At 42.7% G+C, this 16,296-nt stretch overlaps 1 protein-coding gene across 1 annotated transcript; it reads left to right on the top strand.

The window, feature by feature from the left end:
* Positions 1-3,298: 3,298 nt before the first annotated feature.
* Positions 3,299-14,454, top strand: CD79B (CD79b molecule). Its single transcript, XM_033917556.1, has 4 exons — positions 3,299-3,665; positions 8,566-8,681; positions 10,313-10,354; positions 13,574-14,454. Exons 1-4 carry the CDS (start codon positions 3,299-3,301, stop codon positions 13,670-13,672), a joined length of 624 nt encoding a protein of 207 aa, XP_033773447.1. The 3' UTR covers positions 13,673-14,454.
* The last annotated feature ends 1,842 nt before the right edge of the window (positions 14,455-16,296 follow it).

Raw genomic sequence — 16,296 nt, 5'->3', positions numbered from 1 at the left:
TTTCCTAAAAGGGAACTTGGCCAAATAAATTTACAATGATATGTCAGTTATATTAGGGGATAAGTGCCCTTCCTACTCCACAGTCTAGAACTGGGTTGCTGCATTAAGAACAGGGCATTGGAGCACAGAAGACGAAGAACACTCTGGGAGACCAACTCAAGTGGCAATTCAAGAAAATGTGGATGCCATTCATTCCATGATCCTTGGCAAAGAATATCTGCTAAAAAGATAGCAGAGACCCTGGAGATATCCCAAGAATGAGCGGGCTATAGTATTTATGACATTTTAGACTTGAAAAACTCTCAGCCAAATGGGTTCTGAAGTATTTCAGTGCTGACCAAAAGCGTCATTCAGTGGTTGCCTTACAATCCATTTTGGACCTATTTTGGTGGGATCCTGTGGGATTTTTGAACTGTTTCATAACAGTCTCGTAAGGGTGAAACTTAGATATATATATGATCTAGACACATACATATATGTATGATCTAGACACATAAGAACAATCCAAAAATGGAGATATGTTCCCCACATCCCGAGAAATTCAAGATATAGAAGCCATCAAGCAAGGTTTTGGCATCTATCTTCTGGGCTAAAGATGGAATTTTGCTTGTAGATTAACTGGAAAAAGGTGCAACCATTATGGCAAAGTACTATGTTGCACTTGTCGACAAACTGAAGCAGCAACCTGTTTCCAAACATCAAGTCAAGCTTTCGAAAGAAATTTTGTTTCTTCAAGACAATGCCACTCCACAAGGTGGCCATTACGCAGCAGAAATTGGCAGATATTCACTATAACATCCAGTCTACTTATCTAATTTGGCCCCTTCAGACTACTACTTCTTTCCTAACCTCAAGAAACACCTTAAGGGAAGAAAGTTTTCAAGAACTGAGGATGCCACATTAACCTGGACAAGTGGTTTGCAGCACAACAAAAATAAATTTTCTTCAATGGGTTAAAGAAGTTAGATAATGAAGTCATAAGTATGTGGAGGAGCTCAGTAGTAAATATGTAGAGTAAATACATTTTTTCAATCCCAAAGCTTTTTCTTTACAAAGCCAAGGATTTATCAGCACCCCCTCACCTTTCTGGGTTACAATCAATGTGGTTAACATATTATATACAGGTACTTTGATCTCCCATGCCTGATCTAAATTTACAACTGTAAAGATCTGTTTCTCAAACCTTCTTAAAGCAGTCAATCCTTCAGTAGCAACTGAACTGAGAGAGGTACCTATTCCTTCCTTTCAAAACCTGACCCACTACATTATCACCACATGGGTGAACTAGTCTTGGGTAGCTGGCTATGTGGCATTAAGCCCTGCACATAGTGACATCACAGGTACCAGATGCTCCTCCCTCTTAAAGGCATGACAGGACTGAGAGAGGTAACTGTTCTTCAAGGCGGCTCCGGTCTACCTGGGAACTGTCCCAGTGGGACCAAGAGGCAGGAGAGAGGCACTGAAACCAAAGCTCCACCCCTGAGCCAACTTCACCAGGGCTGCTAGAGTCCCCAATTAAGTTCTTCAGAGCAGCTCCAGTCTACCTGGGAGCTGCCCCAACGGGACTGTGAATCAGGAGAGAGGCATGGAAGCTGAAGCTCCGCCTCCCTCATGACATCACCAGGCTAATTATTTGGGTAGTGCACTGCCACTCAGTGCATCACCTAAGGCACATGCCAAAGGCATGCTACTTAGCACATTTCTTTGTACAGCAAATTGTGCAGCTACAATAAGCTCTCCAATCAAGACCCTCAGACACCGTAAAAACTGCTAAAAAAACCCCACCCAATGAGAACCAAACACCCAGCAAAGACAGGACAGCCAAAGGTTTGTTATAGCTACATTAGCTATTGTATACATAATACCCCCTACCTACTTCTACCTAATACAACACTCAGAATGCTAAGAAACATAGCTAGCAAGAGCGCCTTTGCGAAAGGGCCTTGAGAAGGGATGAGCCACCGCTAAAGGAGAGCAGGAGATCACAGCAGGCTCAGAGGACACACAACCAGGCAGACACAGAGGACACAGCAGGTGAAGAGGACACACAACCAGGCAGACACAGCAGGCACAGAGGACACAGCAGGTTTACCAGTAATACTACTAGGTCAACTAACAGAAAGCACATTACTGAAAAGCCCGTTACTTATTGTCCTGACCAGTAGAATCAAGATAGAGCCAGCTCCCTCTTCCTAACTAATTCAGTGTAGAAAGCCACGGGCAGTGGCTCCTACACGTGTCCTGCGCCTGAACCGGAAGCCTTCTCTCTGACGTTGCAACGTCAGAGGGAAGGCTTCCTGATGAGGCAGGGGACGTGCAAGGTGCAATTAGTACTATTATGGGGGGCGGGGTCTGGGATGGAGATTGGGAAGAGATGGGCGGGGTCTGGCCCACGACTTAGCCCAGTGTTCTTCAACCGCCGGTCCACGGACCGATGCCGGTCCACAGAATAATTCTTTTATTTCTGCCGGTCCATAGGTGTAAAAAGGTTGAAAAACACTGCCTTATGCAATTAAATGCCGATATTCAACCCTTGATTGCATAAGATAACCACTTAAATAGCAATCCTAGCTGTAAGAAGTTCAGGAGATGAATATTGTACTTAACTGCATAAGCTCTAGCAGCCAACTTAAAACCAGTTATTTAATGTCAGTGCCTGGATATGATCAAGAACTCAATATCTGGGAATACAGCCAGCGGCAATCATAAAAATGCTGACCGCCACTTGCCGAATATAGTCGAGAAGGTGCATAAAATGTATCACATGGAAGATAAGAAGTGTTAATAGCATTAGCAATGTATTGTTAGTAAATGATCCCCATAATACTCCGAAAAGTCAAAATGACCCTGTATGTGGTTTTGATTTTATTGTTAATTATTAAATAAACTGGGACAAGCCTCAGATTTCTACTCTTCTTTTAAATGTTCAATATTGAACATTAAAAAGGAGATTTAGCTAGGAGATATAATATAATGAATAATAAAGTAATTAATATTAAATTTTTTTAGTTATGGTAGGGAGGAGGAGTTTATGCCAATGATGTAAATAGGAGTAAGAGAAAAGAATTCCTTTCTCTTGGAAGAAATCCTAGAATGGGAAAATTACTCCATAATCTGAGGCTTGTGCCCCGTTTAATTAATAATTAACAATAAAATTAAAACCACATACAGGGTCATTTTGACTTTTAGGAATGGTTCCTTTTTCTGTATTTAATTAATAGACAACCATTAAGTCTAGTATAGTTTATTGTTGTACCCCCATCGTACTCCTCCATAAAAACTCTATGATATTCACCATATGTCACCTCATTCCTTTCTCTCTTTTTTGTTGTCCGCCTGGTGTACAGTAGATTCCGAGTGCCGACAGCACCCACGATTCATTGCCACCAAGAGAGGGAGCACTGTGCAGATCTACTGCAGCTGTGAGACATCGTATCTTTCTCTAGCCTTCCATCATATCAGCCAGTTTCGAGGAACTAAGAGCATCCTGTATGACCTCACCAACAGCAAACCAAACTTCCATGTGACAGTGTCTATTTCCAACACCACAGCAATTTTCACCATCACAAATGTGCAAAAGAAAGACAGTGGGCTTTATTACTGCAGCTTCACCACACGTGAGAAAGAGCACCGGACTACCTGTCCAACAGAACTGAAAGTGTTTGGTAAGCCCCTCATGCTCATATCTGTACAATAGAACTGTTCTTTCACCACTATCTGTCATGGTTTTCTAAAAATTCAGTACCATAAGGAAACTAACTTGAGGGTACTGTCATTCTAAGCAGCAAAACTAGATAAAGATATCTTCAGAATCTTATCGTAATCCACCTAGAACTGAAAGGTTAAGATGGAACAGAAGTCAATAAATGTGATTCATAAAGCATAAAAACATTTCTAGAGTCTTAAGGCTACACTTGAGGACCTTAAGAGACAAACTTGGCCTCTAAGCTCAAGGAGCCAGACTCGGAAACAGGAGAAAATGGGGTTGAAGAGAAAAGTTACGAGGACAATGTTCAAAGAGTTCAAGTACTTCAGTGCAGGCACAGTAGTGTAGCAAGACTAGGAGGCGCCCCCCTGTGCCCTCCTCTGTGCCCCCACTGCACTCTCGCCCTCCCTTCCCACCATCCATACCTCTTTAAATCTTTGCCAGAGCGAGCAACTTCTCTGCGTTGGCATTAACTTTCCCTCTGATGTCACTTCCTGGCCCCATGACCAAGAAGTGATTTCAAAGGAAAGTCAAACTGGTGTGAACAACAGGCTGAAGAAGTTGCTTGCGCTGGCAAAGGTTGGCGTGGCGTGAGAGGCGGAGAGGTGCTGGTACCCCCACCAAAACAATACCCAGGACGAACCCTCCCCCCCTCTTACTATGCCACTGGTTAGGCACAACAATAACACCAGTTGATTCATTTTGTTAACTTGAAATTATTTTTGACTGTGAACTATCCTTTTTTTCTCCTCAAGATTCAGCAGTATGTAAAGCGGGCTTTTTCATATTGCATCAATTTTGATTCAATTTTCTTTCATTTTCATTTTTTTTCACTTGCCCTTTTTATGACCAGACTTGATTATTGTAATAATATTTATTCTAGAATCTCGCATTCTCTTCTCAAGAAACTGCAAACTTAGCAGACAAATAGCACAAGTTCTGTAATGTCATTCTGGCCAGTCTGCTTGTGCCTGTGAAACCTTTGCTTAAAGATAGGGTTACCAGATGTCCGGGAAAACCCAGACATGTCCTCTTATTAGAGGGCTGTCTGGGTGCCCAGATGGATTTCCAATACCCAGCAGTTTGTCCGGGTTTTGGAAAGCCCCGAGCTCGAGGCCACATTTGGAGGGCCTCCAAACACTTGCACATGCGACTCAATGATGTCACATGCATGCATGTGACGCAGACACAGGGAAAAAGAGATGAGGTTTGAGTGTGGGCGGGGCCAGGGAGGAATGGGGCATGATTGGGGCAGAACGGACAGGGCTACATGTCCTCTTTTTTACTCAAAGTCCTGCCCAGTCTGTGGTCAGCTCATTAAGAGTCTACACATCATAGTGCTTTCTTTTTTATGGCCCCTGTTTTTTTGGAACTTATCACCTTTGTTAATTCATTGCGAACTTTCCATTAAATGTTTTAAAACGGCAATTAAGACATGGTTATTTCAACAAGCATATCTGGGCTGATTTTGTAAGGGGTTTTTCTCAGCAGAGTTATCCATCTGCCCCTCTACTTGTATATTTGTTTCTTCCAATTACTGTATTGTTTCATATTTTTTCAGTGCTGGAAGTGTCAAGAAAAGTGTGGAATAACTCGTAAGTTTCATGGTTCCACATCATTCTCTTCTTGGTTGGGCTGAGAACATTTCAGCGGCTCCTAGTACAACTGACAGAGCCCTTTAAAATTTTGAGCCTAGTTTTAGGGTTACCACATTTTACGAAGGGCAAACCGGGACACATGCTTGTTGAAGGCCCTCCAGACACGGTTGGAGCACGGGGTTTTGGAAAGTCCATCCAGAAACTCGGACAGTCCTCCAAAAGGACGTCTGGTAACCCTACCTAGATTGCTTATGCAGTAATCCATCCCTGACCTCTTCTGTAAGTTATGTTCAGTAGTGGCAATCAGCATGGGGCCTGTGTGGGCTTCATTAGACTAAAAATCCATTAGAGTATTAGGACTGTGAGTGTGTTAATTACTGCTTCTGTTGCCATGCTGCTGTCTTTATGTTTTGGATATGGAGGATGAGAATAAATGGATGAGGGGGAAGATAGAATATCTGCTATGTTTTTTTTCATCATCATCATCATCATCTAAGTAATCTAAGCACAAAGTGATGAGGGCATGGTAAGTGTTTTGGTAGGGATGGGCGGATGATCAGAGAGGAAGGGTCAGATTTTGGGAATATTATAAAGAAGCAGCAGGTTTTAGCGATATGTTGTATCTGGGCGGTGAAGGAGAAAGAGGAGTCAAACAAGACCCCCAAGATTCAGTAGAGATATTTGGCTCAGAGAGGTAGATCTGGGAGTCGTCATAGAGGTGATACTGGAAGCCATGGGAGGAGATCAGTGCTCCAAGTGAGCAAGTGTAGATTGAGAAAAGTAACGGTCCCAGGACAGAGCCTTGAGGTACACCAGTGGGAAGACTGTGGAGGAGGAACCACCATTGCATACACTGAAGGTGCAATGGGAGAGATAGGAAGACCAGGAGAGCACAGAACCCTGGAATCCCAACAAGGACAGCATATCAAGGAGTAGGCGATGATCAACAGTATCAAAGGTGGCAGACAGATCGAGAAGGATGAGGATAGAGTAGAGGCTTTTGGATCTGGCCAAGAACAGGTCACTGGAAACTTTAGTAAGGGCAGATTCCATGGATGAGAGGAAGTCCAGGCAATGGCGGTGAACAGCACATTCAAGTAACTCAAGTTCCATTCCCACCCTACACCTGTCTTTTGAGGACATGTCCGGGGTCTGGATGGCTTTTCAAAACTCAGCACTTTATCCGGGTTTTGAAAAGCCTCCTCAAATCACGTTGGGCAGGGAGGAAGTCCGCGCATGCATAAACTTCCTCCCTACACGACAAGAGCAGGCAGCAGGAGGCAGGGCTAGGAAGGAATTGGGGGCGGGATTAGGATGTTATATGGCAGGGATGGGTGGAACTGGACAGGCCTGGGGGTGGGTCTAGGGGTCCAATAGGAAAATCTGGCAACCCTAAGTATGCCTATTTTCAAAACAACAAGATGTCTATCTTGTTTTTTTGAAAGTGGATGTGGTTGTGCTCAGCAAATACCAATGATGAGAGTGGATGTGGTTGTGCTCAGCAAATATCAATGATGAGAGGTGTAGATCTGAGAACACCAGAGTTGTACAAACAAGGAGCAGACCAGACACACCAAGCAATGTGCAAACCAGCCTGTTTTACTGAAGACCCGCCCAGCCTGGCCATATTTTCCCCAAATTTAGATTGCATCAGTGACTATGCTTTGGCTGAGACTGCTTTGCTATTTGCTCAAGCCCTGATTTAATTGTCCCCCTTTTGGTTGTTAGTTTCTGATGCAGCCGAATTTTAGGTGAAACGTGGCCACTTCAGGCAGGTCTGAATTGACTGTTCTCCGATAAAACAGTCTGGTTTCCACATCGTTTGATGTGTATCGTCTGATCTGTGTTTGTGTTCAGTGCATCTATCTTTTTGAACCATTAAAAAAAAAATGTCCCAAACAGAAATGCACAGAACAAGCCATTGGGATTTAGGAGGGGCCATCATTCTTAGTAGACTGGCTATAGACATCCCAGCAGAGCAGGGGACATAGTAACACAGTAACATAGTAAATGATGGCAGATAAAAACCTGAATGGTCCATCCAGTCTGCCCATTAGTTATACCCTTGTCTCTTCTTTGGTATTTCTGGGGTCATAGACTGTAAAGTCCATCTGGTTTTGTCCTAGGTTGCCATCCAAGCTCACTCCAGCCTATTCAACCATCCTGTTTGCAGGAACACTTCAGTGAACCTCATATAAAAAAATCCCAAATACACATCTTGCTATAGCCCCTTTATTTTCTATGGTGAGCCTTCCAAAACCCAATAGCCCTTATGTCTGCAGGTGACACTTATACGTGGGTACAGTGGAACTAGGATGGGGTTTGGAGGGCTCACATGTTCCACTACAAGGGTAGTGGTTAGAGAGGAGTATGGACCTGAGTCCCTATCTCAGTGGTTCACTAAACCACCCACCAGGCTACTCCAGGAATCTGCTTGCCGCTTTACTAGGACTGGCCGTAACATCTCAAGCTGTCATACAGGGCACTAGACAGTGACGGGTACAAATTTGTCCCCATCCCCGCAGGATCTCAATATCCCCGTCCCATCCCCACGAGTTCTGTCTCTGTCCCAATTTAAGCAAGCTCTGCCTTAACCACACAAGCCTCAAACACTTATGATTTTAAAGTGCTCAAGGTTTGGACAGATGAGGACGGAGCTTGCAGAAATGGGGCGGGGACAGGACAGGGATGGAGATAGATCCCACGGAGATGGGGACAAATTGTCCCTATGTGGTGTTTCATTCACATCTTTAGTGGGTGGGAGGGAGTCAGGGAGTGTGGTGGAGGGGAGGAGGTCATGCTTACATCCTTCCAGTGGTCATTTGGTCACCTTTTTGGCACTTGTTGTTAAAACAGGACTAAATTCTGCTCTGAACATATTCTTAAATGTTCAATTAAGGCAGAAAAATGTCCAGGTCATAAGCTCGCCCTAGCACCACCTCTAATATTCCTCCTTGAGATTTAGATGAACTGTGGATTAGTGGATACTAATGATGGACATCGATGTGACCAACTGTTAGTATGAATAGATATGCATTGGGGGGCTTTTGGGAAATGTTTGAGGACGCCGTGAGATTGCCAGTACATATTAACAAAAAGGACCAGGGAAAGGAAATAGGGAGATAATTTGATAACTCTGAATTAGACTCTTAGTGGGAAACCATTGACCTGACTTGGAGAAAAAATAGTCACATTTGTAAATATTTGTAACAATAAGTTGTCAATGCTGAAGTCTGCAATTTTAAGTCTTTGTTCTCATAGTTAAGAGTCTAAAAAGCCTGAAGACAAGGAACACAATGAAAGATGCAATCATCATGATCCAAACAGTTCTGATTGTGCTCTTTGTAAGCGTCCCAGCCCTGATGATCTTAGACAAGGTGAGAACGTCGGAAACCTTGATGCAACATCTTCCACTCTGTACTGTAGATAATAACAAGATGGCTTTCATCAAAAAGCTACCAGCCACAGGGTAGAGGCAGAATGCTAAGCAGGCAGCTTGATATAATGATTAGATTAGACTATAAGGTCGGGTGAAATCTTGGGAGAGAAGGTCAAGACGCTTCTCTGTCACTAACTCTTTATGTTATCATTTCCTCTCTATTTACTACTTTGATTGGTTAATATTTATAATAGTAAATTTATTCCTTTTCTTTGTTTTGTGGGACTTTCATAACGTTTTGGAAGTTATTTCAAGAGCAACCAGGAAGGTTCAAGGGTACCAGAAAGAAGCTTGGTATAGTGGTCGATTTGTTTGAAGTGGGATTAGTAATGGAATGGATTTTATCTCCTCCTGTTCATGCAGGGAGTGGGGCTGCAGTGATAGTGGTTTCTATATTTTTGCCTGTGTTTGATATTATTCTTATTGCTGAATTATGAATGATGGGTCTATTTTGGAAAACAGTGGCATATAAATCTGGAAAGCTAGGAACAGAATGAGAACAGTCTTATGGGGAAAGGGAGAGATGGATGGATGATCAGAGGGTGACAAAGCAGTATAACTTTTATGGTTTATAATACGATAGGAAACCCAGATCACTGTTTAGTTCTGTCTAGTGGGTGTCAAAATATTTCAGCATTTTAACTTCAAAGGTTATACATTCCTGGATGGTTTTGAAATTTTCTTTTAGTATTCTCACCATAAAGCCATTCGTGTAGTTCTCTGATTTTCCTTCAGCTGGTTAGCACTGTGGTGTTTGATATGGTGTCTCTGTAGATTAACTCTATCTTTAGCATCTGGCCTGTCTCTCCAACACAGCATGCTTCCTCACATTTTTTGAATTGAATATTATATTCTCATGCGAGTGACTGTGGGTTCCTGTGATATGTGTTGGCACGGTTGCAGACTCAGTATATATCTTTGTGGAAAAGAGGTTGACTCTGGAAAAGGAGACCGACTTCTTTAAGCGTGATAGCTCGTCATCGCGCTAGATTTTTGTAACTGCATACTGCGGTGATTTTACACTATCAGAAGAAACTATTAAGATAAGTGCTCCTTCTTCTTTTTTATAAAAGATAAAACTTTGAAAAATCAAAAGAGTGATAAATTAAGAGTGAAAAAATTAAGTGAAAATAGTGAATTGGTAGCGGAGGTAGATGAGACCAAGGATAGTTTCACAGGTATTTCCTGAGAAACACTGAGGTCTCTTCCGCAGTCATACACTGAAGAATATAAGCACTTGATTTCTGATATCAGGAATTTATGAATATCATTTTGTGTGGTTTATGATCTTTTGAAGATATTCAGCTTGTATAGCGAGAACAGTGAAAATTTTTTTTACATGCCATAGGATCGCAAAAGCATCACATTTGCATTCATTTGAATGCAATTGTGGTATGGGTTTCCATACATATTAACGCCCATCCCCTTTCTGCATTGCTATCCTGTAGAAAACCTCTCTAAAACCTATGGTAGCAATGTGGGAAGCTTTCTGCATTGGCCTCAATGAGACTGAAAGGTAGGGAACAATGCTCCAGAAACTTAAACCGTTTGTTCTCTTCTTTCCTTTAGAATACAAGATCAGATCCTATAGAAGAAGATCACACATATGAGGTACGAAGGGATTCCCAAATTTTTTAAAGAGAGATAACTCTAATCCCATCTACAAAGCCATGCTAACATTTTTAGCACCGGCCGCCGCAGTAACAGTTCCGACGCTCAAAGAATTCCTATGAGTATCCGAGCTGTTACCGCCGTGGCAGGCGCTAAAAACACTAATGCGGCTTTGTAAAGGAGGGGGCAAGTGAATGAAACAAATAACACTGCCAAATCTATATATGCCTCACAGGCTTTAAAAATAAAAATATATGGAGGGGCATAATCAAAAGCTACTTCTAAGTCCATTTTGGGCCTAAGTTGCTAGTCGCCCAAAGTCGGACATGGGAAAAGGTCCATTTTCAAAAAATACGTCCAACATTTTTTTTTTTTTTTTTTTAATCGTCTAACTGTACGTCCAGCCGTCTGATCGTCCAGACCGCTAAATTGTCCATCTTTATACCCCATTTTCATCCAAAAATTAATCCAAGTCAAAAACGCCTAGAAAAAGACCTTTTGGACATGGGCGGGGTCAGCAAAGTAATGGACTGGACACCCAAACATTGCACCAGAGTAGTGGGGTAACTCACAGGGCATTGCTGTGAACTTCACAAAAAGGGTACCACATACACATCTTACCACAACAACCCCCCCCAAAAACACCCCCCAGAACCGACTAGATCAACCTGTCTACCACCCCAATAGCCTTTATGTCTGCAGATGCCACTTTTATGGCAGTACATAAGGGTTTGGGGTTTTTATTGGGGGTGCACATGTTTCACCATGCATGCAGTGGTTAGAGTGGCTTATGGCCTGGGTTTTCCTCTCCATGATTCACTAGCCCAAGACCACTTAAGCCACCTCTGTGCAGCTCTACTAGGCTTTCCTATGCCAGGCTGCTGATGTTCTGGAGGCAGATATGTAAAGTTGTTATTACGATTTTTATGGCAGTTGGGGGGGGGGGAAGGGTTAATGATCACTGGGTGAGTATGTAAGGATCTGTACTTTGTCCCTATAGTGGTTATCTAGTCACTCTTGGATACCTTCTTGTGACTTAGACCTGGTTTTAGATGGCCTAAGTCACAACATCCAAGTTCTGCCTAGGCAGTGTTGTAAAACTTTTGGTTATACATGCAGTACGACTAAATCTAGGACGGCCCACGTCCCGCCGAAATCCTGCCCTCACCACTCCTCCTAAAACGCCCCTTTTAGCTCTGGGCATACCGCAGCACTGTGAAGGCCTAAGTCATTTTTAGATACGTCTAAAACCCGATTTGATTATCGGTGCTTGGACGACTTGTCTCACTGATCATCTAAGTGCCGTGTGCTATGTGTTAGTAAAGGAGGGGGTTACTTAGGTAGTTTGGGCTCTTATCATAAAAGGCCCTGTGTGCCATTGTGACGGCCAGCTCTGCAGGGTTTAACCTGCCCAAATAAACCCATTTGACTATCAGACACTAGGGGGCTCATAATCGAAACGGAAATACATCTAAAAACCGGCCTTAGACGATCAGTGAGACAAGTCGTCCAAGTGCCAATAATCGAACCGGGTTTTAGACGTATCTAAAAATGACTTAAGCCGTTACAGTACTGCAGTAAGCCCAGAGCTAAAAGGGGCATTTTAGGAGGAGTGGTGAGGGCGGGACGTGGGCCGTCCTAGACTTAGTCGTACTGCCTGTATAACCAAAAGTTTAACAACACTGCCTAGACGGAACTTGAATGTTGCGACTTAGGCCATCTAAAACCAGGTCTAAGTCACAAGAAGGTATCCAAAGTGACCAGATAACCACTGCAGGGGCAAAGTACAGACCCCTGCACACTCCCCCAGTGATCACTGACCCCCCCCCCAACTGCCATAAAAATCATAATAACAACTTTACATATCTGCCTCCAGAACATCAGCACCGGGCAGCCTGGCATAGGAAAGCCTAGTACAGAGGTGGCTTAAGTGGTCTTGGGGGTGAGCTAGTGAACCATGGAGAGGAGGACCCAGGCCCATAAGCCAGTCTAACCACTGCATGCATGGTGAAACATGTGCACCCTCCAAAAAAACCCCAAATCCTTATGTACTGCCATAAAAGTGGCATCTGCAGACATAAAGGCTATTGGGGTGGTAGACAGGTGGGTCTGGTCAGTTCTGGGGGGTGTTTTGGGGGGATCACCATGACCTATAAGGCTGTTGTGGTAAGATGTGTATGTGGTACCCTTTTTGTGAAGTTCACAGCAGTGCCCTGTAAGTTACCCCACTACTCTGGTGCAATGTTTGAGTGTCCAGTCCATCACTTTGCTGACCCCGCCCACATCCAAAAGGTCTTTTTCTAGGCGTTTTTGACTTGGATGAATTTTTGGACGAAAATGGGGTATAAAGATGGATGACTTAGCAGTCTGGATGATCAGACAGCTGGACATACAGTTAAATGATTTTCGGGAAAAAAAAACGAAAATGGACCTTTTCCCATGTCTGACTTTGGGTGACTAGCGACTTAGGCCCAAAACGGACTTAGATGTATCTTTTGATTATGCCCCTCCACGCACATACTATAGCATCAGAGTTAAGTATGGCAAGATATCTGAGTCCCTTCCTGGAGTACACATTTATCTCAGACATGCCCCTCTGAGGGGATACAGAAGCATCCAGACCTTGAAACCATCCCTTCCCTCAGGAGAGGGGAAATATGTCATTAAAAAAACTTCTGTGATATAAAGGCACAGGAGGAGGGAGAAGTGAGATGCAACAGAGACATTTAAATATCTCCCTGGTATAAATGCACAAGAGGGGGAGATGTGATAAGAGACATTTAAAATACCTCTTTGGAATAAGTGCACAGAGAGTGGGAAGAGGAGATATTATAGAGACATTTAAATATCTTTGTGATATAAATGCAAAGGAGGTGGGCCTCATTGGACAGAAAAGAAGCTCTCATAGGAGTCATAGGATAAGGTTGGAAAGGAGACTAAGAGTAGTCTAAGGAAATATTTATTTACAAAAATGGTTGTGGATCCATGGAACAGCCTTCCTGTAGAGGTGGTAGAGATGAGGTTGATATCTAAATTCAGCAGATATCTGAGGAAGAAGAAGGGATTGTAGAACGTACATGTAGCAATTGGTGTGAATGGGCACACTAGATAGTTCATATGGTCCTTACCGGTCATTATTTTTTACTCTTCTGTATCCCTCAAAGTGCCTCCTTGAGTGCAATATCTGCTCTTTCAGCAATGATGCTTTCCTTTCCACAGGGTCTAGAGATTGAACAAGCACCGATGTACGAAGACATTGTGACATTACGAACCACAGAGTCAAAATGGACTGCGGCTGAGCATCCGTGTCTGGAATAAGCAGCCAATGTTAGAGCTTCAAAGAATCCTTTATTAATATTCCAAGAATCTGTCTGCCAGTTCATCTGTCTATGCCTGTCTGTTACTCCATCTTTCCTTGTCTGGTGGTTTGTCAGTGATGCATACACAATATTTCAATGGCATTGTAAAGCAGATAGACTGTCTACAATATCCTATTGTCTTTGAGAGCAGAAAGCTTTTTATGGATTTATAGGGATGCTTATTTAATCTTTAGCCAACCTTTTTCTAGATGAAAAAGCCTCTTGGCCTTTTAGATTGTGAGAAATTTTCTTTCCCATTTTACTACTTATGATTTCACTAATAGATATGGAACTGAAGCAGAAAAGTCCATATTTCATTTCTGCATCTTGCCTATAAGTAGAAGCATTAAAAAGTGCAAAAAGTATACCCCCCCCCCCCTTGTTTTGGACAAAATAAATAGCAAACAAAGCAAGAATGGACCCTTAGCCTTCTAAATGTAGAAATACAAAAAAGGTCATAAAGGCTACAGTGTTTCAATAGAAGATTGAAATACAACTCAACACTGTGCCAAAGGACTAATTGTTGCAAAACCCAATAGTTGTAAGACTTGGTATGGGTCCTTGTTTTGGTAGCAATGCCTGCACCGGGAATCACAACATCTGCTGCTCATCCTGCCAGTTTCTGATCCAAGCTTGCATCTCTCCAGTTGACTGACTATGATTTGATGTTCAGCTTCAAGTTCTTTTCCGTCTTTCAAACTGCAGTTCCTTTAAGCACCAGATCAGCCTCACAGTAGACATACGAACATAAGCAGTGCCTCTGCTGGGTCAGACCAGAGGTCAATCACGCCCAGCAGTCCGTTCACACGGCGGCCCATCAGGTCCAGGACCTGTATAGTAATCCTCTATCTGTACCCTTCAATCCCCTTTTCCTTCAGGAAATCATCCAATCCCTTCTTGAAACCCAGTAGCGTACTCTGTCGTATCACACCCTCTGGAAGCACATTCCAGGTGTTCACCACCCTTTGGGTGAAGAAGAACTTCCTAGCATTGGTTCTGAATCTGTCCCCTCTTAATTTTTCCGAATGCCCTCTCGTTCTTGTAGTTTTTGAAAGTTTGAAAAATCTGTCCCTCTCTACTTTCTCCATGCCCTTCATGATCTTGTAAGTCTCTATCATGTCCCCTCTAAGCCTCCGCTTCTCCAGGGAAGAGGCCCAGTTTCTCTAATCTTTCTGCATATGAAAGGTTTTCCATATCCTTTATCAGTCGCGTCGCTCTCCTCTGAACCCTCTCGAGTATTGCCATATTCTTTTTAAGGTATGGCGACCAATATTGGACGCAGTACTCCAGATGTGGATGCACCATCGCCCGATACAATGGCAGGATAGCGTCCTCATCCAGAGCCTCAAAACTTCTGTCGAGAACTCTGAAACAATCTCTGAGCAGACGACCCCACTGAGAACTGACAAAACTTCATAAACATTGCAGCCAGCATGGCTGAATATTAACCCATAGATCTTCCTTCATTTCATTTGAAAGGAAAAAAAGAACAATTCTGGGAGGAAAATTGCTTTTAGTTTTTTCTTTTCAGCCATTTTGGGAAGCAGAAATGTACAGGCTATCTGGTACAGGAGGGAGAGGAAAGAGGGAGTACTGAGTGGTGTTTACAGAAATCTACGTATTTTCACTAATGGAATACAGATTTCTGGAGATGAGACGAGAACCTTTTGTTCTGGTTCAAAGGATGAAAAAATGCATGATATTTCTGTGAACCTTCTGCTTTTAAACAGCGAAACCCAATCCAAGCACAGAGCAGTGGGTTAGGAACACATTGGGAAACTCAACATTCAGCGAAGGCTTATATATTAATGAGGCATTCGTGTATTGCATAAGTGTGTGTGTGATTCGGGGAAGGGGGAGGAATAAGGGAGGTTGCAGTATCTCTAGGCTTCAGAATCAGAACAAAAAAAGAGTGTTTCTGATCTTAAAAAAAATACACGCAAGGTTACCAGATTTTGCATCTGGTAAAGGACAATTCATCCAACAATTAAAATATTGGGAGTCGTTCTGGATCAGCATCTGACTATGAAAAAACAGACAGACACTATAAAGGGTACTATACTTTATGGAAATTACGCACCATTAAACCATATTTTGAGTTTTCCGCTTTTAAACTCCTAGTTCAATCTTTGTTACTGAGTCTTCTTGATTATTGCAACATTGTCTACCTGACAAGTACTAAGAAAGACATGGCCAGACTCATATTGATCCAGAAAACAGCGATCAGATTGATCTCTGGTCTGAAGAAGTATGACCGTGTGACGCCGTTCTATTGCAAATTGCATTGGCTGCCAATGGAGGCTCCTGGCTTATTTAAGTTGGGCTGTCTTTGTTATAAGGTTATGTATGGCACTGCTCCATTTGATATGGTCAATAGATTTTCTATAGCATCGTATAAACATAGCAGAAGATCTCACGCCCTGTTTACTTTTCCTTCCGTACAGGGTTGTAAAAGCAAGACATTTTTTGATCATCCTTTAGTATTTCAGGCAGATTCCCACGATAAAAAATTCTGATTGTTATTGTCCTTATAAACATTTTAGAACTCAGTTGAAAACCTATCTTTTCTCAAAATACTTGGTC

Source organism: Geotrypetes seraphini, chromosome 13 (genome assembly GCF_902459505.1).
Source record: "Geotrypetes seraphini chromosome 13, aGeoSer1.1, whole genome shotgun sequence".
NCBI classification, from domain to species: Eukaryota; Metazoa; Chordata; class Amphibia; order Gymnophiona; family Dermophiidae; genus Geotrypetes; species Geotrypetes seraphini.
This window is presented reverse-complemented; position numbering and strand designations above follow the sequence as displayed.